At 39.0% G+C, this 26,610-nt stretch overlaps 1 protein-coding gene across 3 annotated transcripts in view; it reads right to left on the reverse strand.

Moving 5' to 3' along the window:
* The window catches only part of NEXN (nexilin F-actin binding protein), a 45,605-nt gene that overhangs the window by 3,836 nt on the left and 15,159 nt on the right, over positions 1–26,610 (reverse strand). For 2 of the 3 annotated variants that reach the window (XM_078854104.1, XM_078854106.1), the window contains exons 2-10: positions 25,640–25,725; positions 23,278–23,359; positions 23,045–23,193; positions 21,511–21,552; positions 19,677–19,874; positions 19,424–19,597; positions 15,803–15,991; positions 7,419–7,616; positions 4,077–4,298 (exon numbers count right to left, since the gene is read on the reverse strand). In XM_078854104.1, coding sequence (XP_078710230.1) covers positions 4,077–4,298; positions 7,419–7,616; positions 15,803–15,991; positions 19,424–19,597; positions 19,677–19,874; positions 21,511–21,552; positions 23,045–23,193; positions 23,278–23,359; positions 25,640–25,666 — 1,281 coding nt within the window. In that variant the 5' untranslated portion in view covers positions 25,667–25,725. Of the gene's footprint in view, positions 1–4,076; positions 4,299–7,418; positions 7,617–15,802; positions 15,992–19,423; positions 19,598–19,676; positions 19,875–21,510; positions 21,553–23,044; positions 23,194–23,277; positions 23,360–25,639; positions 25,852–26,610 lie in introns of those variants that run through there. The other variant, XM_078854105.1, reaches the window with a different exon arrangement.

Here is a 26,610-nt window from a genome sequence, read left to right on the forward strand (position 1 = left end):
ACTTTCCCCTGCTGTCACCTCTGTTCCCAAACGGAAGCAATTGGGAACTGGTGAGGAAGACAGGACATGATAGTAAAGAGGATTTCTGGGGGGTGCAGGGGAGGTCTACTATCAAAAAGGATGCATCTGCCAGAAGTCAGCTCCTCTCTTAACTTCGGGGATTGTTTTTTCTTATCTACCTGGAAATTAGCTTGTTTAGCAAGGGTTAAAAAGGAAAAATACCTGAAGAAAAGACAGAAGGGAAAGGAAAATAAAATAAGGCAAAATAGAATGTGGTGAGAAGGAAAACCATTAGAATAATTTCTTAAGATTTGTTATTTAAAAGACATTTTAATTTTAACAGTATCGAACCATAATATGGACAGTGTCCAAAGCCACAGTCTGCTGAGGTGATTTTATGCCACAACTTAGCAGCAGCTGACTTTCAAAAATTAAGGAAATTAGTTAGGGAAGTGGAGTGGACTGAAGAACTTACGGATCTAAAGGCGGAGGAAGCCTGGGATTACTTTAAGTCAAAGCTGCAGAAGCTAGCGGAAGTGCATCCCAAGAAAGGGGAAAAAATTCAAAGGCAGGAGTTATAAACCAAGCTGGATGAGTGAGCATCTCAGAGAGGTGATTAAGAAAAAGCAGAAAGCATACAGAGAGTGGAAGATGGGAGGGATCAGCAAGGAAAGCTACCTGATTGAGGTCAGAACATGTAGGGATAAAGTGAGATAGCCATATACAGAAGAAAACCAAGAAAGAAGAAGTGGGACCGCTAAAGACTGAGGATGGAGTGGAGGTTAAGGATAACCTAGGCATGGCCCAATATCTAAACAAATACTTTGCCTTAGTCTTTAATAAGGCTAATGAGGATCTTAGGGATAATGGTAACATGACAAATGGGAATGAGGATATGGAGGTAGATATTACCATATCTGAGGTAGAAGCGAAACTCCAACAGCTTAATGGGACTAAATTGGGCAGCCCAGATAATCTTCATCCAAGAAAATTAAAGGAATTGGCACATGAAATTGCAAGCCCATTAGCAAGAATTTTTAATGAATCTGTAAACTCAGGGGTTGTACCATATGACTGGAGAATTGCTAACATAGTTCCTATTTTTAAAAAAGTGGGGGGGGAAAGTGATCTGGGTAACTACAGGCCTGTTAGTTTGACATCTGTAGTATGCAAGGTCTTCGAAAAAATTTTGAAGGAGAAAGTAGTTAAGGACATTGAGGTCAATGGTAAATGGGACAAAATACAACATGGTTTTACAAAAGGTAGATTGTGCCAAATCAACCTGATCTCCTCCTTTGAGAAAGTAACATGATTTTTTAGACAAAGGAAACGCAGTGGATCTAATTTACCTAGATTTCAGTAAGGCGTTTGATACGGTGCCACATGGGGAATTGTTAGTTAAATTGGAAAAGATGGGGATCAATATGAAAATTGAGAGGTGGATAAGGAATTGGTTAAAAGGGAGACTACAGCGGGTCATACTGAAAGGTAAACTGTCAGGCTGGAGGGAGGTTACCAGTGGAGTTCCTCAGGGATCGGTTTTGGGACCAATCTTATTTAATCTTTTTATTATTGTCCTCAGCACAAAAAGTGGGAGTGTGCTAATAAAGTCTGCGGATGATACAAAGCTGGGAGGTATTGCCAATTTAGAGAAGGACAGGGATATCATACAGGAGGATCTGGATGACCTTGTAAACTGGAGTAAAAGTAATAGGATGAAATTTAATAATGAGAAGTGTAAGGTCATGCATTTAGGGATTAATAACAAGAATTTTAGTTATAAGCTGGGGATGCATCAATTAGAAGTAATGGAGGAGGAGAAGGACCTTGGAGTATTGGTTGATTGCAGGATGACTATGAGCCGCCAATGTGATACGGCCATGAAAAAAGGTAATGCGATCTTGGGATGCATCAGGCGAGGTATTTCCAGTCGAGATAAGGTGTTAGTACTGTTATACAAGGCACTGGTGAGACCTCACCTGGAATACTGTGGGCAGTTCTGTTCTCCCATGTTTAAGAAGGATGAATTCAAACTGGAACAGGTACAGAGAAGGGCTACTAGGATGATCCGAGGAATGGAAAACCTGTCTTATGAAAGGAGACTCAAAGAACTTGGCTTGTTTAGCCTTACCAAAAGAAGGCTGAGGGAAGATATGATTTCTCTCTATAAATATATCAGAGGAATAAATATTAGGGCTGGAGAGGAATTATTTAAGCTCAGTACCAATGTGGATACAAGAACAAATGGATATAAACTGTCCATCGGGAAGTTTAGACTTGAAATTAGACAAAGGTTTCTAACCATCAGAGGAGTGAAGTTCTGGAATAGCCTTCCAAGGGAAGCAGTGGGGGCAAAAGACCTATCTGGCTTTAAGATTAAACTCGATACGTTTATGGAGGAGATGGTATGATGGGATAACATGATTTTGGCAATGAACTGATCTTTAAATATTGATGGTAAGTAGGCCCAATGGCCTGTGAAGGGATGTTAGATGGGGTGGGATCTGAGTTACTACAGAGAATTCTTTCCTGGGTGTCTGGCTGGTGAGTCTTGCCCATATGCTCAGTGTTCAGCTGATCGCCATATTTGGGTTCAGGAAGGAATTTTCCTCCAGGGCAGATTGGAAGATGCCGGGGGTGGGTGGGGGGTTGCCTTCCACTGTAGCATGGGGCATGGGTCACTTGCTGGAGGATTCTCTGCACCTTGAAGTCTTTAAACCATGATTTGAGGACTTCAATAGCTCAGACATAGGTGAGAGGTTTATCACAGGAGTGGATGGGTGAGATTCTGTGGCTTCCGTTGTGCAGGAGGTCGGACTAGATGATCATGATGGTCCCTTCTGACCTTAATATCTATGAAACTACACAGCTTGGGGCCTAGTTCCAGTACCCATTATGTTAAATGAATAGGGGTTCAGTTATTTAATCAAGGTAAGTGTGGGCGGGGGAGGCATAAAGGCACTCGAAGGACTTTGAGATTGTGTGAAAAAGACAGTACTGGAGAGTGCGTGGGGGGACTGAAAGTGAGACTCAGACCTTCTGACTTCACTACATTCTCAAGCAACATTTCACAATGGCTGCTAAGGGGGTGAGGGGAAGAGAAGGGACCCTCCGGGCAGCTAAGGGGTTATGCTCTTCTTTGCCCCTCCTATCTCCTTGCTGCCCCTCAGAGGGGATGGGAGTGTATATCAGGGAGAGAGCTCAGGTGCCAAAGTTTGTTTTTCCTAGCAGAGAAAGGGTTCAGGAAGTTGGGCCACTGTATTATTCACAGACTGGGAAGGGAGAATAGGACATGGAGCAGGTCCTGGACTGTTGGAAGTTACAAATTGGAAAGTGCTAATTCCTCCTCCACCTTCCCCCTTGTGAAAAAGTAGCTGCCTAGCCTGCTTCCTATGACCTCCCCTCAAGGAAAAGATTGCTCCTGGGCAACAGGGCTCCCTCTCTCTGCTCCTCAAATGGGAACCTTGAGAAACCTGGGCAGGGACCCATTACGTGAACCCTTAAGTCCCTGAGCAACCTGAGCAGGGACCTCCTCCTCTCGAAGCCATAACATTAAAAACCTGATTTAATAAAAACAATAGGGAACCATCTTAAACAGCTTTTATAGAGAGAAGTGATTAAAATCTGTCACAATGTTTAAATACATGTATGTTCCACACATCAGCCATTTGCCAGAAAAATGGCCGGTTTGCAGATTGAGAAGTATAAGTGGATGGTGAGAGATGGTGTGGGGAGTTAATGGGTGTGGAGCCAAGAGCAAATGCATACTAAAACCTTTGCAAATAAGAGCAAATAAGTTGGTGGGAAGAGCGAGGCTGCTGGTTCCCTAAGGTTTGGCCAGGAGGGACCTCCTCAGATGGCCATAGGAGGGAGTAGGGGGGATCACTATGGAGATGGAGGGAACTCTGCTGAAAGGGCAGCATTGTTTACTTTAGGGTCATGAGATGCTTTGGACAAGTTCACTCTTGCACCTCGAGTGCAGCTTACTGAGGATGAAGGAACAGGTCATTAGTGTCCTAACAGCTAAACTAATGTAACAACATATTTAGCAATTGTTGACGCTGAAAATAACTTGCCTCATGAAATTTTTCTGTTTCCCTCTCTTTTATTTCCTGGTCCACTGCTCTTCTTCTAGCTCGCTCCTCTTCAATTTTTTTCTGTATTTCTTCTTCAGACAATTTTCCAATTTTTTCAAACTTGCTTTTTAAGTTCTTTGCCTGAATAGAACCACTTCTTTTTAACTTTATTAGTTCTTCATATTCCCTGCTTAATTCAAAGGTTTCAGCCTCTTCCTCCTCCTGTTAAGAAATTACAACATAACAAAACAAGTATAAGTGTGCCTGACTTTGAAAACTGTTTTTGTGCAAAAAAATGCCACGTGTAACTAACTACATTTTCCTTAAATCTAATGAAACCATGATAATGGTAGTAGATCTAGTTCCCCAGTGCAGGGACCTTCACTTTTAAAGTGCCAGGCATACAAGACAGGTACATATTTTTTTAAAAGGTAAAAATACTCCAATTATATTTGCTTCTAAACCAATTTTATTAGTTTGAAAGGCTCTTGCCTCTTCATACAGTCCCCTCAAGTTACTGTTCTGTGAAGTCAGTCCATGTGAAGGGTGCTTTACTGATCTGGCATTGCATAAACACTAGATAGTCCTGGAGGCAGAGTCTTCTCTCACAAAACACTAGTGGTTCTGCAAGACGCTTCATGCTACTCTGCCAGTGTACTTTACTCTTCTAAGAGTAAAATTATAGTTCAGTCTCCATGTCTGTGTTTCTGGTGAGACTGGCATCTAGTATTTTTTTGGCATAGACCTTTGCCCACTGGGAATGTGAGACCACCAACTTATTTCACACAGGTCAATGAACTGTTAACATGGATAACAACTAGAGCTGTCGCGCGATTAAAAAAAATTAAATCACAATTAATTGCACTGTTAACAATAGAATACCATTTATTTAAATATTTTGGGTGTTTTTTACATTTTCAAATATATTGATTTCAATTGCAACACAGAATACAAAGTGTACAGTGCTCACTTTATTTTTATTTTTGATTACAAGCACTGTAAAAAAAGATAATATTTTTCAATTCACCTCATACAAGTACTGTAGTGCAATCTCTTTATCATGAAAGTTGAACTTACAAATGTAGATTTATGTACAAAAAAACCGCATTCAGAAATAAAACAATGTAAAATTTTAGAGCCTACAAGTCCACTTGGTCCTACTTCTTGTTCAGCCAATCGCTCAGACAGACAAGTTTGTTTACATTTGTTTACATTTACATTTGCTGCCCGCTTTTTGTTGACAATGTCACCTGAAAGTGAGAACAGGCATTCTCATGGCAGTGTTGTAGCCAGCATCGCAAGATAGTTACTTGCCAGATGTGCTAAAGATTCATATGTCCATTCATGCTTCAACCACCATTCCAGGGGACATGCGTCCATGCTGGTGACGGGTTCTGCTCGATAACAATCCAAAGCAGTGCAGACCGACATGTTTATTTTCATCGTCTGAGTCAGATGTCACCAGCAGAAGGTTGATTTTCATTTTTGGTGGTTCGGGTTCTGTAGTTTCTGCATCGGAGTCTTGCTCTTTTAAGACTTCTGACAGCCTGTTCTCACTTTCAGGTGACATTGTAAATAAGAAGAGGGCAGCATTATCTCCTGTAAATGTAAACAAGCTTGTTTGTCTTAGCGATTGGCTGACCAAGAAGTAGGACTAAGTGGACTTGTAGGCTCTAAAGTTTTACATAGTTTTGTTTTTGAGTGCAGTTATGTAATTAACAAAAAAAAAATCTACATTTGTACGTTGCATTTTCATGACAGAGATTGCACTACAGTACTTGTATGAGGTGAATTGAAAAATACTATTATCATTTTTACAGTGTAAATATTATAAAAATATACACTTTGATTTCAATTACAACACAGAATACAATATATATGAAAATGTAGAAAAACCTCCAAAATGTTTAATACATTTCAATTGGTATTCAGTTGTTTAACAGTGCAATTAAAACTGTGATTACTTTTTTGAGTTAATCACGTGAGTTAACTGTGATTAATCGACAGTCCTCGTAACAAGTTTTAGTAATTAGTGATCTTGTAACTGGTGACCACGTAGACAGAGTAAGAATCTTACGTATCATGCTGCCCAATACCCTATGCTATTCTTCACCAATAGTCCAATTTATTCTTAACAGAATCAATGCTGACTGAATGCAATATGCCATAACAAAACCTACTCTCCAAAAATAAAAAAAGCTGCTTTTGAAAAAGGAAAAATTTAAGTAATGCTTTAAATATTTCTTAGAAAATCATGATACCACAGTGCAGGTAAGTTACACTATATGAATTTAAACTGCATACAACTTAATAGTAAAAAGCAAACTGGATATTCTGACTAGTTTAAAAATGCTGGAAGGATATTTTAAATAGAAAAAAACCCATAAGCAATAACATCTTAACAACAATTTTGGACTGAACTAAATCATTGCCCTCACTTTGTTTTTTCTTGTTACCTCTTTTCTCTCATTTCAGTGTTGATAGTACACTCTAATTAGTTTAAGATGCAATCCCAAACATGTTTGGAAATCTCAAATCCTAAAACCCTTATTACTCACCTGGGATCCTCCAGGCATGAGCTGCATATTCCTCGTTTGCTAACTTTGGAAGGTTTTGACAGTATTTCCAACTCCAATTATTGCTCTCCCTAAGCATTCAAAAATCATTTGATTCATTTTATAATTGAGATTTTAAAAAATAATATGTGGGTGGTTTTAATTTACCTTCTAGTTTCTTAGCATTTGCAGTTTGCATTTGCAAGCTATTTTCTGCAAGCACAAGGCCTAAAACTTTTTCAATTGAAACAGATTTTTTTTATGTAATTGCATCAGTCAACGATCTGGAGCTTTAAGAAAAAAACCAAATAGGGCAAAATCATAAGATCAACATTAGAAAGAGGAAATAATTATCTTTTTGTACATTAGCTGTAGGAGGATTATAGATATGATTCTCCAAGTATAACTGAAAGAAGTTACAAAACAGCTTTTCAGCAAAGGATATAGCAAAACTTGTAGAAGCTACTGTGGAAGTAGACCGCTTTACAAGTCTAAAGTTGCTAAAGTTCTCAGTTCGGGACGGCAAAGTGTATTAACCTGTATTCAAAGCAATTAAAAAGGGAACACAAGTTTTCGAATGGAAAACAATTTTTTTAAAGTGTTAGATAATTAGTTTTCCTTTTTCCATTCCCTTTTTTCTAGGCAACACTTTTTTTTTTTAAAGTACCAATCTAACTACACCTAAAATCTTCAAATTTTAGAATTTTAAGCAATGATCCATTCATTATATGCTATCGGGAGGTAACCCTGTATGACCTTTCATTCAATTATTTTCGAGAATACAAACCTCTCCCATTTCTTGTCTGAGCTGTTCAAATTCTTGCTTCTCCATTTCCAACTTTTGCCTGCGCTCTTCTTCAGTGCGTCTTTTTCCTTCTTCCATTTTTTGTCTCAGTAACTCCTCAAAATTAATTTCCAGTTTACCTGGTGTAAGAGATTCTTGAGAAACTGTTTTAAACATCTCTGGGGTCTCATCATCCAGTACCTATTGAAAATAATTATCTGTTGCCACTTTTGATACAATTTGTGTACTGGTGCTAAATTTAGAATACAAAATTTGAGGATGTGATATTTGGACCTTTTGCTATCTCATTCACAGTGAAGTAAGATGACACATGCTTTAATGTAGAAGACTAGACAACATTGATTTATTTGTGTTTTGTATTAATGTCCTATCTTTCCCACTTACTTTTAATCAATTTAACACAGAAGTAAAATTTTGATCTTATTGAAGCAAAACAAGTGTATCCTAAGCTTTAAAATAAAGCTTTTTTTTAACTAAAATATTGCTTCAATAATATGAGGTGAAAGAGAAATTCCATCGGAGCAAAGGAATGGGAGCCAGGAAAGCTTCAGTTCTAACTGATCAGACAGATTGCTTAACATCTAATTCATTTTCCCAGTTAAAATAGGGTGAATAAATCATGCATAATCTTCACTGTACTGTGATAATTATGTAAAGTTACATTCTTAGATAAACAATGCTGTACAAACCATATATATTCTCCATTTCTAAGCAAATTTTGTGTATTTGTATTCAGTTTTCTTTAATCTATGTTAACATACTGGCATGTACACAAACAACGTATAAAGAACGGAGAACAGTTTGTGGGGTTTTTTGCATATAAACTGAATTATACTTTTACTTTAAATCCAGTGCTTTCCACATTTTCAGAACATTTCTATGTGCAGCCAGAAATTGGGAATGGGCAACAGGGAATGGATCACGCGATGATTACCTGTTCTGTTCACTCCCTCTGGGGCACCTGGCATTGGCTACCGTAGGAAGACAGGATACTCGGCTAGATGGACCTTTGGTCTGACCCAGTATGGCCGTTTTTGTGTTATGTTCTTTAATATTCCCTCTGATACTCTAATCCAGAAGTCGGCAACCTTTCAGAAGTGGTGTGCCGAGTCTTCATTTGTTCACTCTAATTTAAGGTTTCGCGAGCCAGTGATACATTTTAATGTTTTTAGAAGGTCTCTCTCTATAAGTCTATATTATGTAACTAAACTATTGTTGTATGTAAAGTAAATAAGGTTTTTAAAATGTTTAAGAAGCTTCATTTAAAATTAAATTAAAATGCCGATCTTATCAGTATAGTGCAGTGGTTCTTAACGTGGGGTGCCCTTTCTGGGGAGTGCGAGACATGCGAGATATTTTTACAAGGTAAATCATCGAAAACACAAATTAAGCACAGGCACGTAAGTACAACTACTTTGTTTCATCGAACCTATGTATTTATTAACATTATACATTTTGTAACGATTACTGTAGTATACAAACAACGTTTTTAAGTTTTCAAGTTTTTAAGCTAATTGTAGTGTAATTTTTTATAAGGGGTGAGAGAACATATTTTAAGAACTCCAGACCGTCAGCAGGCTGAGTGGGGACGCGTGTAGTGTATTAAATTGCTCCCCATAGGAACATGCTACTTACGGCTCCTGGTCCTGATGCTCTGAGTGGCATGATAAGGGGATGGGGAACAGGGATAGGTGTGGGAGTCCCGGGGGGCCTGTCAGGGGTCAGGATAGGGGTCAGGGCAGTCAGGGGACAGGGAGCAGGAGGGCTTAGATGGGGGAGGAGGTCCCAGGGGGTCGGATGGGGGGGAGGGCCCTGGGAGGAGGTGGTCAGGAGACAAGGAGCAGGTGGGGTTGTATCGGTGGAGGGTTCTGAGGGGGGCAGTCAGGGGGCCCCAGGAGGGGATGGTCAGGGGACAAGGAGTGGGGTGGGGGGTTGGATGGATCAGGGGTTCTGAGGGGGGCAGTCAGGGGGCCCCAGGAGGGGATGGTCAGGGGACAAGGAGTGGGGTGGGGGGTTGGATGGATCAGGGGTTCTGAGGGGGGCAGTCAGGGGGCGGGAAGTGGGCCAGCTGTTTGGGGTGTAGTGTGTTAAATTTCTCCCCTTAGGAATGTGGTACTTCCCGTGTACTACTCACGGCTGGCAGTCCTGGTGCTCCACAAGTAACACGTTCCTACAGGGAGAAATTTAACACCCTACACCAGTGGACAGAACACCAGACCGGCAGCGTCGGCCCGCCGCCGGTCTGGGTTCCATCTGCCGGCTCTTGCCAGCCAGGGTCCCGGCTGCCAGCGCCGCTCAGCCTGCTGCCGGCCTGGGGTTCCGTTCACCCAGGCCGGCAGCGGGCTGAGCAGGAGCGGCAGCCAGAACCCCGGCCGGCAGCCGCATGTCAGTAAAAATTGGCTTGCGTGTCGCTTTTGGCACACGTGCTGCAGGTTGCCGACCCCTTCTCTAACCTTTGAAGCATGCAGCAAAGCTGTTTCGAGGAGGGAGGAAGATGAGGTGGACAGAGTTTTATGGACAGTCCTTTGCTTATTTTTTGTGTTTAATTTGAGATAGGCACCTATTCTGTGATCTGGGTAACTAAAGTTTACACTTCAGAAATCTGAAGGAATAAGTAATAAAACATTTAATTCAGTTTCATAAGCTGTTTTGAGATGTGACACACAACTTAGACGCAATTTTATAAAAATGGTCATACACTATGGTAGCCTGTCCCATGTAACTTTGAACAGTGCAGGTAGTCTTTTATAATTCACCTCTTCATCCTCTATTTTCTTTTCTGCCTTCCCCTCTAGCTCCTTTCCTCACCCCTTCCAAATTCCTTAGTGACATACACAGGGGGAAAAAAATACCTTATGGCCTTTTTAAAAGCTTTTTTATATGTTAGGATGGCATGAAAGGTTAAGGTTTCTGTTCAAAAAGAAAATTTGCTTGATATTTGACACTATATAAATTAAAATTTTGTCTATCCTGGAAGACTGGTAATTAGAGAATTAGTGGGATTAGAGTTGACATCCAAAGAGACAAAGCTGAACATCTGTGTGGCTTTTAACACTATTTGCTTCCAAAGCCTAATGGACAAGAGTGTAAAGTTGTATGACTTTGTTAAAGATTCCAATACCTTTCCTTCCTTAAGGTGTGTAAGCACAAATAATGTCTTAGACCCAGCTCCACCAAAATCAAAAGTTTAAAAGCAAGCAGAAACATAAATCTTTGTTTTATAAAATGAAACTTTCAGCCTCGTCATAAACTAAAAAATGGATTTGTGCATTCTTTGCTTATTTTGTTAGGTCATCTTTCTAGCCATGCCTATATTCATATGGTTCTCATCACTATAGAATCCGGTACTTTTAACTGTTGCAGGAATCATACCTATTTTGTCTTGTTGCACTACTTTGTCCCTACCTCCTCATTTTACCCGCGACTCTTTCAGGACTTTTCTTGCCCCTCCCTTATCTGCTGTTGCTGTCTGTTAAAGACATCCTCTAATACAGTAACTCCTCACTTAAAGTTGTCCCAGTTAACATTGTTTCATTGTTACGTTGCTGATCAATTAGGGAACATGCTCGTTTAAAGTTGTGCAATGCTCCATTATAACGTTTGGCAGCTGCCTGCTTTATCCACTGCTTGCAGGAAGAGCAGCCTGTTGCAGTGAGCTAGTGGGGGCTTGGAACCAGGGTGGACCGGCAGCCCCCCCCCCATCAGCTCCCCACTCCCCTAAGTTCCCTGTGTGGCAGCTGCCCAGCAGGCTATCAATTGCCGGCAGTTCAGCTACCCCTCCCCCCACTGCCATGTGCTGCTCCTGCCCTCTGCCTTGGAGCTGCTCCCCAGAGCCTCCTGCTTGCTGTACGGGGTGGGGGTGGGGAAGAGGGGAGCTAATGTCATGGTGTTCCCTTTCCCCCTGCTCCTGCCCCCAGCTGACCCCATTTCCTTGGGGGTGGGGAGAAACATGACAGGGCTCAGGATGGAGGGAGCTTGCTGGCAGCAGCTGCTGTCTCAACTTGCTGATCTACTTAAAAAGGCAACGTACTTAGAGTGGTGTCGTCGTACTTAAAGGGGCAATGCGCCTCTCTCACACACAGGGTGTGTGTCTCTGTCTCTGCCATGCTGTCTCCTCTCCAACCATTTGTGCTGCCTTGTAGTGTGTGAGGCTACATTAACAACAATTTGTTAACCCTTGAGGGCTCAGCTGAGTGCTAGTTCATCATTTAGCAGTAAGGCATTCCCTGGGAAATATCTCACCCTCTTCCACCCTCTGACTCCACCACCTCAACCAGGCTTCACAATCATCATTGCTGTGTACAGGATTGTTTGTTTAAAACTTATACTGTATATGTGTGTGTGTGTGTGTGTATATACGTTTTCTGTCTGGCAAAAAAAACTTCCCTGGAACCTAACCCCCTCTATTTACATTAACTCTTATGGGGAAATTGGATTCGCTTAACATCATTTTGCTTAAAGTTGCATTTTTCAGGAGCATAAGTACAAAGTTAAGCGAGGAGTTACTGTACTGCCCTATGAGCAGCTCAGCTGCTCCTGCCACTCCCAGCTCTTCAATTGTCTTGCATTGGGCAAGCTTATGTCAGTTGAGATGAATTGCATCTGCACAAGGTAGAGGCAAAGACCAAGCAATAAACAAACAATCTCAAAGTATCTATCATTTCACTTAATAATGAATATGAAACATGACTGTATGGCACATCTACACGTTGAAAGAAGGTAACCACATCTAAACCGGAGAAGAAATGTGGGCGCCTTTTGCTGGCGATGCATTAGTTCATCTCTTCACCACTTCAGAAAGACTCGGGGAAGCTAAATGAACAGAAGTTGCACAGATGAGAATTCAGTCAATGGACTGTGCATGTGTAGAAGTGAGAAGTGTGCTAACGGCAGCTCTGAAGAAGTACCCTGATTGCCAATTTAATGGAGACGCACATACTCACAAGAAGACAATGGGCCAACTGTATCCCTGGTGAAAGCCACATGAAAAGTGGAACTGCACTAGGTCTGACTTCAGCCCAATGTGTTTAGTATACCAGCTGTCCTGTTTGTATGGCTACATGAGCCCACTGCCATCCTTACCTCTTCTGTGAATACAGAACTGGGGAATATTTATATTTTGCAATCTCCATACTGTGCAGTATGGTGGAGGTAAATATCACTGGGCCTGTAATGTGACTGATATGTGAGGGAGAACCTGTTTTGATCCCTCTGTATAGAGCATCCCTCTACTAGTCTAATTTAGTTGAAAGAAAATGATAGTGATCCAAGATGAATGTTCCAGGCTGACGGTGACTAACTTGATGGTGACAAAAGCTTCAAAATAAAGCTGCTTTTTTTTTTTAAACTAAAATATTGCTTCAATAATATGGGGTGGAGGAGAAATTCCATCTGAGCAAACGACTGGGAGCCAGCTGTTAGGGTAGAATGTGGAACAGATCTGCAGGAGAATGTATGAAACCTATTAGGAAAAGACAGATTAACCTATCAAGACCTAACTTTTAGTTTCTGTTTCTCCTAAAGAGTTGATGACTACACAAATACTTTAAACACTAGAAGGAGTCAATGTCCCTCCTGCACTGCTGCTTTAGGTTTTTTTAATGTCATCTCCTCTTCTTGGGGAATCTTGAATTCACGCCAGGAAGATGAGAGGGAATAACTTTCCAACTCTCTTGTAAGATAATTTTTAGGAACTTTGCCTTTCTATGTATTCTGTTAATTTAGGATCCTAAACTTCTTAAATGTCTCTGGTTATTGCTATGCAGTCATGTCATTTGTTATATCTTATGGAATTAAACTTAATTTACTAATGGTGAGGGGGTTTTGTTATTTTGTAATTGTTCAGACTCATACTGAAAAAAAACCCTTAAGGAACCTAGTTTCCAAGGTAATTTTAAACTATCAGAAAAAATATTTGGGGAAGAGGTACTGAGAGAGAGGGAGATTGCAATTTTCAGATCCTTCCTCCTACTGCCAAACATGTAATATTGATAGTACTGTAATAGGGACACCTGCTTGTCCCATGGGAAGGAAGTTTTGATGACCTCATTGCTATTGCTGGAGCGAGTAAAAAGCAGGAAGTGTAGGCGGACACCCTGTTTTCTTCGCAACGCAACACGCTCTGTTCTAGCTCGTATTACAACAGAGAAGAGATTTTACAAAGCAGTGGCTGCAACCGCCCTCTTCACCACCTCCTGACTTTTCTTAAAAATCATGTCAGCATTGTTGCCCTATTCATAGTTCATCTGTTGTACCTGCTGGTTTAACGTCTCATTTTTGTCCCTTCCTAGAGCTGTAGACCGATTACAGGCCCTGTCTACATTACCGCGGAAGCAGTAGTATCACATACAGTTTCTAAACTAGGATTTTCCTAACATTTCCTCTGGTTGTCTTATGATGATGTAGGGCCCTGGCCTATCTAACAAAACATGGTACTTGCCAAAGTTGTTAATGCTAATGTGCATGGCCTAATTCACTGCGATGTTGCTTTGAATTTTGAAAGAAACGATTTGCATTGTTGATGTCTGACAGTTGTCTCATTGAGGCTGTATTTGAGAACATGAAATTCCCATGCTGGACCAGACAGTGTTACATCTCTTCCAGTATCTTGTTCCCCACAATGGCCCAATAGCAATTGCTTCAGAAGAAGGTGTAAGATGCTCCACATGAAGCTATTATAGAATATGGTGCTAACACAGAACTTTGTTCCTAATCTCAGTCAGAGGTTGCTTATACACAGGGCCAGCTCTAGGATTTTTGCCACCCCAAGCAAAAAAATTTTGCTCCCTCCCAACTCCGCCCCTTCCCAACCCCTTCCCCAAATTCCCGGCCCCGCCTCCTCCCCCGGGCGTGCCGCATTTCCCCCCCGCCATTGCTTCCTGCAGCTCCCCCACCGCAACTCCCCGCCCTAGCTCACCTCCGCTCCACCTGCCCCCTTTACACGCCGCTGCTCCGCTTCTCCCCCCTCCCTCTCAGGCGAGGGAGAGGCAGCGTGTTCAGGGGAGCAGGCGGAGTGGAGGTGAGCGAGGGTTGGGGGGAGTGCAGTTAGTAATGGGGGGGTAGAGGAACCGCTCCCTGCCCCAGCTCACCTCTGCTCCACTACTGCTGCCTCCCCCGAGTGCACTGCCGCTCGGCTTCTCCTCCCTCCCTCCCAGGCTTGTCACGTGAAACAGCTGTTCTGCGCACAGCAAACCTGGGGGGGAGAAGCGGAGCGGCGACGGTGCGCTCAGGGGAGCGGGCGGAGGTGGAGCGGAGACAAGCTGGGGTGGCGGGGATACATTTCTAGGGGCAGCATGGCCGGCGCCGGAATGCCGCCCCTAGAAATGTGCTGCACCAAGCACCTGCTTGTTTTGCTGGTGCCTAGAGCCGGCCCTGCTTATACCAAGAAGTACGAAGGCTTATATCCCTTCTGAAGCTCTGGGTTACAATTTTTGTAATCTTTTACAATAACTCTGGATATTTTTATCTGCATACAAGTCCAATATGGTCTAGTTTGCAAAAAAAAATTTTTTTTTTTAAGTGACTTAAAGCGTCCTGTACTGCCCTCCCCAGAGGAGTAGCATAAAGAAAGCTTCCTGAGTGAAAACTAAATACACTTGACATTTCTGAGTGTCATTCTACATTAGAGTAATTTCTTTAAAATAATAAAAATAAAATAAAATAATCATCATGGGGATCTATGATTGCTCAATGTTGTCCAGATCAAAGTTGGATCATTTTTCTCCCCCACTTTTAACTTAAACTAACTTGCAAGCTTTGCAACCTCAACCCGATTTGTTAATTTTGTTTTTTTTGTTTTGTTTCCTGGCTTGTGAATCATCATACTAAAGAGATTATGGAAGCCAAGTTCTGTCCCAAGTTGTTCATTGAGGTGCCATAGATATAAATGAGGGCAGAACTTGGTGAATTTTCCTAGTTAAAGAGAGACATTGATGGATTTCAAGGGAGCATATTTGTTTCAGCCAGTTGGATCATGACTGGTGTGTGGTCTTGAAGATGGCAATATAAACTGAGGATGTAGGAGAGAAATTCCCGAGGAAAAAAAATAATTTTTCTTTGTGATTCTTTGTTTTTCTTTTAAGTTTTCAAGTACAGCGTAATACTGTTTACTGGTTACAAGCAGTAACTTTTGATGTAATTTTAAATGATTAGGAATGTTTCCTAGGGCAGCTACAAGTTTATTATTTTACTAACTTGAGTTTAACTACCCAGATGGTCCATTCTCTGATAACTATTTGGGTTAAAGAAGCAGCTGAAATGTATGCTACTGAATAGGTGGATATGATCTCATGCCATTTCCAGAAGTGCACCCTACTGGCAGAATTCAGATCTGAAAAATCTCTTAAATGCTAAGCAAAATGTCTTACCATACTCTTCCTTGCTTCAGCAAATGCCCTTTTCTCCTCTTCTATGCGTCTTCTGGCTTCTTCTTCTGCTTTCCTCTTTTCTTCCTCTCTCCTCTGTCTTTCTAACTCCTCAAAGCTGAGCTTGAGTTTACCAGGACGGAATTCTTTAATAGAATTTTCATTTTCTTTATCTTCTTCCTCTTCGTTTACCTTTAGAAAAAAAAATTAAATGTTTTTACTCTTTTTGGGCCAGTGGGAAGAAAGAAAAGATCCCTCTAGGAAATGTAAAAACTGCAGTCTATCTCAAAGCCCACACACCGAATACTTTAAAGTTTTAGATACTTAGGCACAATCTGGATAACTTTTCAAATTCTCTCTGAGGAATAGTTTAACACTACACGCTTATAAATCAAGAATAATATTACACAAGCAGGGGGTGAACTAAATAGCCAAAATCATCTTTGATTTATACTTTTAAGGGCTGGATCATTTTGACATACCTAAACAGGCCTCAAAGGGGGTAACAATCCTGAAAATCTGAGTAATAAAACATCTCTCTGAATCTTGAATTATGCTGTCAGGTTCCTTTGCAGATATGTGAAATTAATAGACCTTTCATTTGTAGTAGAAATATTATGTAAATGCATTGGACTCTCTATTTGCATGTGAGGTGCTTTCCCTCAGTGCTGATTTTTTACAAAATAATATAGTAGTGGGCTGTGAATTTTTATAAATAAACTACTACTATATATTATCATTTTATTTTTGACCCAGATTGACAATGGTGCTTCTGTTCCTCCTCCAGAAAATGAAACATCTCTGAAGAACTGAAATGAGGTGCTTCAATATCTTCATTGTTGCCCTTCTCCATTAGATACTGTCAGCAAAGAGAAGGCTGGGATTTGCAAACTGCAACAAAGAATGGATATTCCTTCAACTGCTGTATGTCTACGGAGAGAGTGAATCCATGAGCTATGATGGCATCGCTGCTCGAGTTTGCTGCACATTCTAAGCATTATGGCATCGAGCTGTTGCTCACAGAGTTGAGAAAATTATAGGACATCAGCTTTTCAGAATGATTAAATTACTGAATATCTATGGAAAGAAACAAAATGGAAGGAAATAATTGAATTATCCCCTTTAAAAAACTCTGCAAAGGTACAACCAACAAAGGCAAGTGATTGGGAGGAAAATGGTAATTTATAACCAACCAAAGTTGGGTGTGTAAAAAGGGAAACACCATAAGAGCTTTTTTTAAAAAAAACAAACGCAAATGTCACCTTTATACCGAAACTATGTATTTCAAAATGTGGGTGAGGGGAGTGGAACAAAGTATTGTTTAGGATGACCACTGTGGCTTTCTAAACGAAGAATACACTATAATGTTGGAGAGCTGTGGTGTTCAGGTTTGTTAGTAAGAGGAAAGGTTAAGCACCAGGAAAACAGATATGGACCTAAGCTACAGAATTTGGATTCAAGATCAGATATGGATTTTGACCCCAGACCCACACTCAAGATCGGAGGCATTCTGATGCTGGGCTACAAAAATTTTGTTTTGGAAATTTCCAGGGTTTCAATTTTCTGAGCGCCTGGGTTTCCACAATTTTGTGCTGAATCAGGATCTTTAAAACTGGTACTATAAAAACACCACATCAAGTGCAAGATGGTTACAATCTGCCCAGGAACAGTCTCGATAATCAATTTTTTTTTAGTTACCAACAGTGTGTGGTCTATTAAATTCCTAGAAATAAAATCTTGCATGGTGCACTGAAATAAAATTCCCATTCACAAGTGCAAATACTGATGCATACCTTCTATGTGGGAGAACAATGGCATAAATAGTCATCTGAGTGCACAGAAGTAAAATCTATTTTTAAATACAGAATTCTCTAAAGGTGGTCTCATTTTGTTGCAAATTATTAAGAAAATGGTAAATGTAGCTAAACTATCCAATGTACCTGATGCAAATACTCTAATTAAACAATTATTATTGCTGTAGAACAGAGTACCTAATTTATACAGAGGTCTACTGAATCTTAGATCATCCTAGCTTACAAAACTCTTTAGGGCAAAGGCTATATTATGGAGACATATCAGGCTGGAGTTGGGGGGAGGGAGAACAGGATTGTTTTTTTCTATTTCTGACAACATGTTAGGCTAAATCTCTTAATCTAGAATGTAGTATTTAAACCCTCTATAAAGAAAAGGACTGATCCAACCTTCCCCTCCTCCTCTCTCTCCTACTCCAAAGAGAGATCCTCAGTGATGAATATAAACATGGTAGATAAACAAAAGAGATGAATAAGAAATAGCTCCAGACAATTGCCATGGAATCCTTTCATGTGTGAAAATACTGGTTATTGCAATGCTCAAAGTACCACTGAAGTTAGACAAAACTTGGATAACTTCCAGTTTGTTAAATAATGTTTAGCCATGTGACTGAAAACCACTAGAAGGATACTGATACCCACAAATGTGGTAAATTCATCTGGAGCAGTTGAAATTCAATCAATATTTAATTAATTGAAAACTAAGAACTGGAGTCACTTTAAGAACAGAATAAAATCTGTTCTTTATACTTTTAATACTTTTATACAATTGCTTCAGTTCCAAAAACATTAAAACATACTGACACATGAAACTGGAGTATCCTATGATGCTGCTACATTTTGTAAGAATGAATATGACTGATAGCATGCTTTTAAGAAAAAGAAGCTTCAGTAATACCAGTGGCTTGTTTAAATAACTATGCCAAGACTTAAATGAATCACTATCTAGAACAAAGACAAGGAGTACTTGTGGCACCTTAGAGACTAACACTAAGGTGCCACAAGTACTCCTTTTCTTTTTGCGAATACAGACTAACATGGCTGCTACTCTGAACCCTATCTAGGACAGTGATTTTCAAAGTTCGGGTCGCGAGCCAGTACTGGGTCGTGGAATGCAAAGCACTGGGTCAATTTGCTCAGCCAGTAAAAACTGGCAGTCCCTACCTGTTCTGACACTGCGCTGCACCCCGGAAGTGGCCAGCAGGTCTGGCTCATAGACAGGGGAGCCAAGGGGCTCTGTGCGCTGCCCCTGCCCTGAGCACCAGCTCTGCACTCCCATTGGCCGGTTCCCAGCCAATGGGAGCTGGGGGAAGGGGGAGTGGTGCCTGCGGGCAAGAGCCACACGGAGCTGCTTGCGCGTCTCTGCCTAGGAGCCGGACCTTCTAGACACTTCTGGGGAGCAACGTGGTTCGCGGTGCCAGGACAGGTGGGAAGCCTGCCTCTGTATCCCAGCTGCACTGCTGACCAGGAGCCACCGGATGTAAGCCTGCACCCCAAGCCCCTGCCCCAGCCCTGAGCCCTCTCCCACACCCCATCCGTTGGGTCGCGGGCATCAACAAGTTTCTTCAACCGGGTTGCCAGAAAAAAAGTCTGAAAACTACTGATCTAGAACAATATCTAGGGCAGAAAGTATTTTTGAAACTGATGATGCTGTCAGGTCTCCATCTCAACTGTTAAAAATTGAGAATCATCATGAGGTTAACAGTTTGAAACAATTCAGATGTAAAAAAAAAACCAGATACATGAAGGAATGTAGTGTATTTTCTACACAAACAAGCATCCATAACTAGAAATGAATAACGCATCTATTTACCATTTGTTGTCTAGCTTCTTCAAAAGCACGTTTTTCCTCTTCCAAACGTTGTCTTGCCTCCTCCTCTGCTTGCTTTCTTTGATTTTCTTGTCTTTGTTTTTCCAGTTCTTCAAATGTTAATTTCAGTTTCCCAGGAGAAAGAGGTTCATTTGTTTCACTGCCTTCATCTTCATCCTAGATAACAAAAATGAAAGTTAAATACAGTTTAAATATCAAACGTGTGTTTCCCAAGTATTTCTCATGATTTGTTTACCATGACAAATGAAAGACACTTGGCTTCCTTGAGGGATCGTTTTTGTTCCGCATATCTTATCCTCTTTTCTTCTTCTTGCTTTCTTTTTTCTTGTTGTTCTCTCTCATCTCCTGGGTCTTCAAAATTTATTTTAATCTTTCCAGGTGTTTTGTTAGGTTTGACAGGCACTACTGTCACCAGCAGCGAATCATCACCTTCCTGTTGTTAATAACAAATTTGTTTCCATAAATATTGACTTTTTGGAGTCGTCTTTCCACATGCAGCTGCCACTGTTACCTGTGCTTCTCAAAATTGCCAATATAGTTATACTGAGACTAAAAGTAGGGACCAGAGCAAAACTCATTTTCCAGTACTACTGACAGCCATTAGTTTTCTTCTGACAACAGAAGAGCATCAAGAGAATTCTATTTTAAATTGAAATGTGACTGGTGGCAAGTGTTCATTGAACTTGTACAGTATCTTCATTGACAGTTGAACTTATCCACAACTATTCATGGCTGATTGGAAAAAAGCTGCTGAAATTTTGCTGACATAATTGTAAATGCACCTAAGTTTTAAGGTGCTATGCTCCATTTGGAAACAAGCTAATAAGGAATTTGCTTCCACACACTCTCTTTCTCCAGAAACAAATATGTGATTTAAAAAACAGCATGTGAAGTAACTGCCAGTCCCTTCAGTTTTACTTCGGCAGAAGTCTGGGATCTATTACGTGTATTTGTATGTTCAATCTCCATGATATCTAGGACTGAGTCCTTAGTAATTTTTTTAAGTGACAGAAGTTGTGCAGCATTTCAAAATGTCTGATTAAATCAACACTGACAACTCAAACATTTACAGGCTTCTTTTGTTTATAGAATCTATTGCTGTCTCAAGTGGATTTGAGCTATTGTCCAATACAAATTCATGTGCGAAAATATCTTCCATGATGTGGATTTACACAAAATATCACCATTAAAGAGAGATTTCAGAGTAGCAGCCATGTTAGTCTGTATTCGCAAAAAGAAAAGGAGTACTTGTGGCACCTTATACTCAAATAAACGTGTTAATCTCTAAGGTGCTACGAGTACTCCTTTTCTTTTTATTAAAGAGAGACTGTCTAGTAAATTAGACCCAAAATTTAGATTTTATTTTTAAAAAGAAAACTTCAGTAGAAGTGTGATGATTACACTTTGTTTTGACACCTTAGTGAAAAATGGGGTTTTGGTGTCCAGCTTTTTTAAAAATTAAACGTCCTCTTACAATGCTGGAACCTCATAGACAACAACATTGTGCTAGCACATATAAATCAGTGTGTTAAACTGACCAAACAAACCAGTCTAGCTACAGTTTCCAAGCTGAAGTGCAAAAAGTAAACCAAAACATTGTTAAAGCGATTATAAACATTCTTTCTTTTAAACAAATCTAAAAATCTTGAATGTACTGTAACATTAAAAAAAAACCTTGACACTATCCCTCTTTAATTTCAAGATTGAAAATCTAACCTTAAAAGCTCTTTGCCTTTTTTAAAGCCACTAGTGCATTTAGAGGCCAATGTCCTATGAGCAACACAATCCCTTTGAAAATGTAAGCCTTAGTTATTTTTTTATTCTGACTTTAATGGTTGGTAAGTCATTTACCTTTAAACCTGTTTTAAAGCTAGAATAAATTGGCCTCATATAGATAGATGGCAATATATTTTGTGGCTAAGACATTTTCTCAGGCTTTTTTAGCCTTGTTACAGAATTTCCATGAAAAATTAAGTGTATTGTTTATTTACCCAATCCCTATTAAAATAATAAAGCAGTGAATAAAAAATTAGGTGAATGTTTCTTTGAAAAAAAAAAAGTCCAATTACCTCTGCTGCTGATTCAGTTCCTGTATTGTTTATGTCATCAATCTATTAAATGAGAATTTCACATAATTATGTTACTTTTGTTCTTTGCCTTAGATTTTCAAATATAAAATGGAAAATTAACTTGTGCAAATGTATGTTGCATTTAAGTTTTTATGTATCTTTGGGGTGGGAGGGAAAAGAGGGATACCATTCTGAATACTTTTTGATAGCTATATGAGTTTTACCTGACATTACATTTTAATGCCTAGGTAGTATGTCATGTTTTAACCTACAGCAGTATTAATGTTGGAACAGTTCTTGTGGCTTACTAGATAAAGGCTTACTTTACTAGCAATGTAATCCTGGAAACAGAATTGAAACCCTAGGTATAGCATAATAATCTTATTTAGCTTCTTAGTGATAAACTAGTAAATACACATAGATAAAGATTTGTTTCCACATGCATTCCATAATTGTGCAAGAGAAGCTAAAGAAAATGTCATCTAATTTCATATCAAAGTGACCTTGTCCTTCCCTTGAGACTTAGCCTAGTGAGAAAGCCCTCTTTCCTATATTCATATTCTTGACATTAGTTTCTATATATTTTTATTGTTTGAAATGAGTATAACTTCCTTCCTGAGTACAAATTTACATACTGTACTCCTACCTTTCGAAGTAAATAAACTCTAGAACAGGTACTGAAAGAGATTATGAGCTAAACTTTCAGCAGAATGCTCAAAACTTAGTAATGTTACTCCCAGTAGGACATGACTAGCTAAATCTTTGTTGGATATTTATCCCTAATAAGAGTTCTCTTTCCTCTTCTGTGTGGAGGGAAAAGATTAAGTGCTAATATTTTTGGTTAAGCAAACCATTTGTTCATGGTCCTGGACTATGACATTTAGACTCTTACTCACACAGGTAATTGCTTCCGTGAAAGAACTACAGAAGGAGGGGACACACTCCAATTCAGAGTTTATCAAAAAGATAAAATTAGGCTTGTAGGCATTGGCAAGAATTGAAGCTACTCATTTATATATCTAACAGAAGTGATCTGTACAATGACAAAAGAATAAAATACTGATTGAAACATCACTTTTAAGTAGTCTTTAGTGGACAATTTGTCTACAACTGTGCTTCTTACAAACACCTATTTTCAGTAATAAACTTGAATATAAATCAGCATCTCTTGTCTAAAATGTGTGTATGTAACAACAAATGTTTTAAAATTTACTTAGTCAACTTAGCCTTGAATCACTTCCAAGCATATGATACCAAAATCTGTGTTTGGTTCATTCCCTCTCCCACTTTCTGTTTTCATCAATGCCTGGCTTCAGCTATAACTCAAGCTCAGTGTTTGACAAGAGTGATAACCCTCCACACACCCCAAAAACTCCTCCACCACACTCATCTCCCTCGTAGACGACAGTCCATTCACCTACTTTCAAGAAACTAAGACCAAATCCTCCTGCTGAACTCTTAGAAAAAAATCATACAAAATAAACAATGTTGACTATTTGATATGTACTTAGTATTCAGAACAAGATAAATATACCTCCTGGGCTTTTTTTGCCAGTTCTCTCTGAATTTTCTTTTTCTCAATCATATCTTGTTCAATTCTGCGCTTTCTTTCCTCCTCCATTCTTTTTCTTTCTTCTTCTTGTCTCTGCTTCTCCATTTCTGCAAACTTGCCTTTAACAGTTCCTATGAATGTGAAATACAAAACTCAATAATTTGATCTAATCTTCAACTGTCAAATTACATGGACTTTTAAACTGAGTTTCTTACCTGTCAGCTTTGGAACATAAGCTTTTTCTATTTTAGAAGACTTTGTTTCTTCTTCTTCATCAGAAGCAAGTAGTTCTTTCATCTAGTTGATTAAAAAGAGAAACTAGAACTGAACTGTCTTTAAGCATTAGAAGACAAAATTTCAATATTATCATATAAAGGGTTCAAAAATAGTTTATCTACTAGATGTTGAGACCACTTATTTGAATTACAATGAAAAGTTCCAAAAATATTTTTAAAATTCTTATGATCAAGTGAATATTAAAAAAATATGAAAAATATTTGCAAAGAAAATAACCTCCTGCTTTCTCCTGTTCCATTCTCTCTCTCTAACATACTGTTCTTTTCTTCTTTGCTTTTCATCTCTAGACCTCCTTTGATTTCTTTCTTCCCTTGCTTTCTGCATAGCTTCAAATTTATCCTTTACATCACCCTTGTGAAGTTTGGGCACATAGGATTTTTGGACAGGTTTAGATGAAGAAAGCAGAATCTTTGTGAAGATAAAGAAGAAGTAAAGATAAGGAAAAGAAAGTTGAAACAGATGGAGAGAAATTGTTTGACAGATTGGATTAGACAGAATGTAAGATTTATTAAAACAAAATACATATGTGATCATGATTTTTGTGCCACTGGCTACTGTCTGCCAAGCATTTTAGCTATACTTTACCATTTTTTAAAGGAATGAATCAGTAATAAATATGACGGAATAAACTGAGTTTTATTGGACTTTAGCTGTATGAATCCCACTGATTTTAATGGAGGGCTACGTAGTTAAGCCCTGAATTTTGAGAATGTACTCTTATAACACGCATGAAATTTTAAAAAGATATATACATCTCTATATTGTTGCATTAGAATACGTATACTCACTCTGAAAACAGAAATATATACTTGATTCTGCCTCTAGAAGCAAGACTGGGACTTAGATTTCAGGTATACACGAAGACATGGGTATTAGCATCACAGTGTCTAATATATCTTTGGTTTCTTATGTAACAGATGTTTTATACCATACCTGTTGAATCTTTACACATGGTGGCATTTTAAAAGAAAAAAAATATAATTCTTCCATTTAAAAACTTAAGCACATCATCAAAATAATTCCTTAAATATTGGGGATGACCCAGCAATCCAGAGGTTACACATGACAGTTGAGGAGCCAAGCTCCCTGGGCCAACAGAGACCTATTGTATATATGGCTGAAGAATTTTTAATGGGGGTTTCTGTGCTAACACTTTCCTCATCTGTATGCTTCTGCTGGCTCCAGTTAGTACATCATACCAACATCTTACAAATATTTGAGTGTTCTGTCTCCTTTTACACTTTACTGCCAACATAGTATGGTTGAATCAGCTGAAAAACTGACTGAAAACATTGTTTCATATTTTATATGCTTCCCATTTGAGTACATCACACAATGTTAGTTATGCTTGTTTTAACTCCTATCACTAAATTATCTAGCTAGAATGCTAAAACAAATCTTTTGAGTAACTTAATCCCAATGCTTTCTAAAGATATTTTAATATTTTAATCTTCATCTTGAATCATGAATGGTGTAGGAAAGTGAATAAGGAAGTGTTATATACCCCTTCACATAACACATGAACCAAGGATCATCCAATTAATAGGCAGCAAGTTTAAAAAAAGCATAAGGAAGTACTTCACACAATGCAGAATCAACCTGTAGAACTCATTGCCATTGGATGTTGTGAAGGCCAGAAGTATAACTGGGTTCAAAAAAGAATTAGATATGTTCCTGGAGGACAGGTCCATCAATGGCTATTAGCCAAGATGGTGGGGGGTGCAACCCTATATTCTAGGTGTCCCTAAACCTGTGAGTGTTAGAACCTGGGACAAAATGACAGGAGATGGATCACTCAATAAATTCCCCTGTTCTGTTCACTCCCTCTGAAGCATATGGCACCAGCCACTGTCAGAAGACAGGATACTGAAATAGATGGAGCATTGGCCATTCTGGGTCAGACCATTCTTATGTTCTCTTCCTCTTTCCCTTTCCCCATTTTTTCTGAATTTTCAACAACATTATGTTTCCTATTTTGTGAATCTCACTTCAGACATCCACTTCCAGCCTTTCAGGAAAAGCTAATATGTAATGCATAATAGTAAGAACCCCTTTAACATATTCCAGCAAATATAATAACCTTACTTTCCTTAATCAAACGGTTCTTTTCAAAGGCTTCTCTGTTACCTTAAGATACAAGGTACATTCTTTTCCTTGAACTTATTATGCTCTTACCCATTTGCTGCTTACCAATTAGAAATAAAGCATCAATACTTGTTTTTTGTCAGCATCACTTGTAAGTTACTACAGAACTTTGATTATATTAAACTTGATACATACCTCAGTCTTCTGCACAATGTCATTCATGGTTTGTTGTTCTCTGATCTGGCACCTGACCCGTTTGATATGTGGGTTTCTATTTTTACCTGTAAGAAATTGCTGCAGATTTATTACCCGCTTAGGAAGAGTCACTCTTCAATTGAAATTTCTACTATCCTTGTAGAAAAAAAGTTAGTCCACATTTAAGCTTGGTGCACCACAACTTAATTTGCCCCCCCTGAGTGAAGATATATGAACATGTACTGAGCATGCAATGGTACTGAAATGCAGTGGCTACAATTCACTATTTGAACTTTTATTTTTTATGGATTCACCTACATAAATTATCATGATATTTAACTTATATGTCATAGTTTATTTGTTTTAATAATTGTTAGGGCTGTCGATTAATCGCAGTTAACTGACGCAATTAACTCAAAAAATTAATTATGATTAATTGCAGTTTTAATCGCACCAATTGAAATTTATTAAATATTTGGGATGTTTCTACATTTTCATATACATTGTATTCTGTGTTGTAATTGAAATCAGTGTAAATTGTTTTTGATTATATTTGCTCTGTAAAATTATAAACAAAAGAAATTGTATTTTTCAATTAACAAACTTGTCTGTCTTAGTGATTGGCTGAACAAGAAGTAGGACTAAGTGGACTTGTAGGCGCTGAAGTTTTACATTTTGTTTTTGAGTGCAGTTATGTAACAAAAAAAATTCTACATTTGTAAGTTGCACTTTCATCTCATACAAGTACTGTAGTGCAATCTCTTTGTCGTGAATTTAAAAATACTATTTCTTTTGTTTTTTACCATGCAAATATTTGTAATAAAAATAAATATAAAATGAGCACTGTACACTTTGTATTCTGAGTTGTAATTGAACACAATATATTTAAAAATGTAGAAAACATCGAAACATATTTAAATAATGGTATTCAATTATTGTTTAATCGAGCGGTTAATTTGTTTAATTGTGCA

The sequence above is a fragment of the Lepidochelys kempii genome, chromosome 8 (genome assembly GCF_965140285.1).
Source record: "Lepidochelys kempii isolate rLepKem1 chromosome 8, rLepKem1.hap1, whole genome shotgun sequence".
NCBI lineage: Eukaryota > Metazoa > Chordata > Testudines > Cheloniidae > Lepidochelys > Lepidochelys kempii.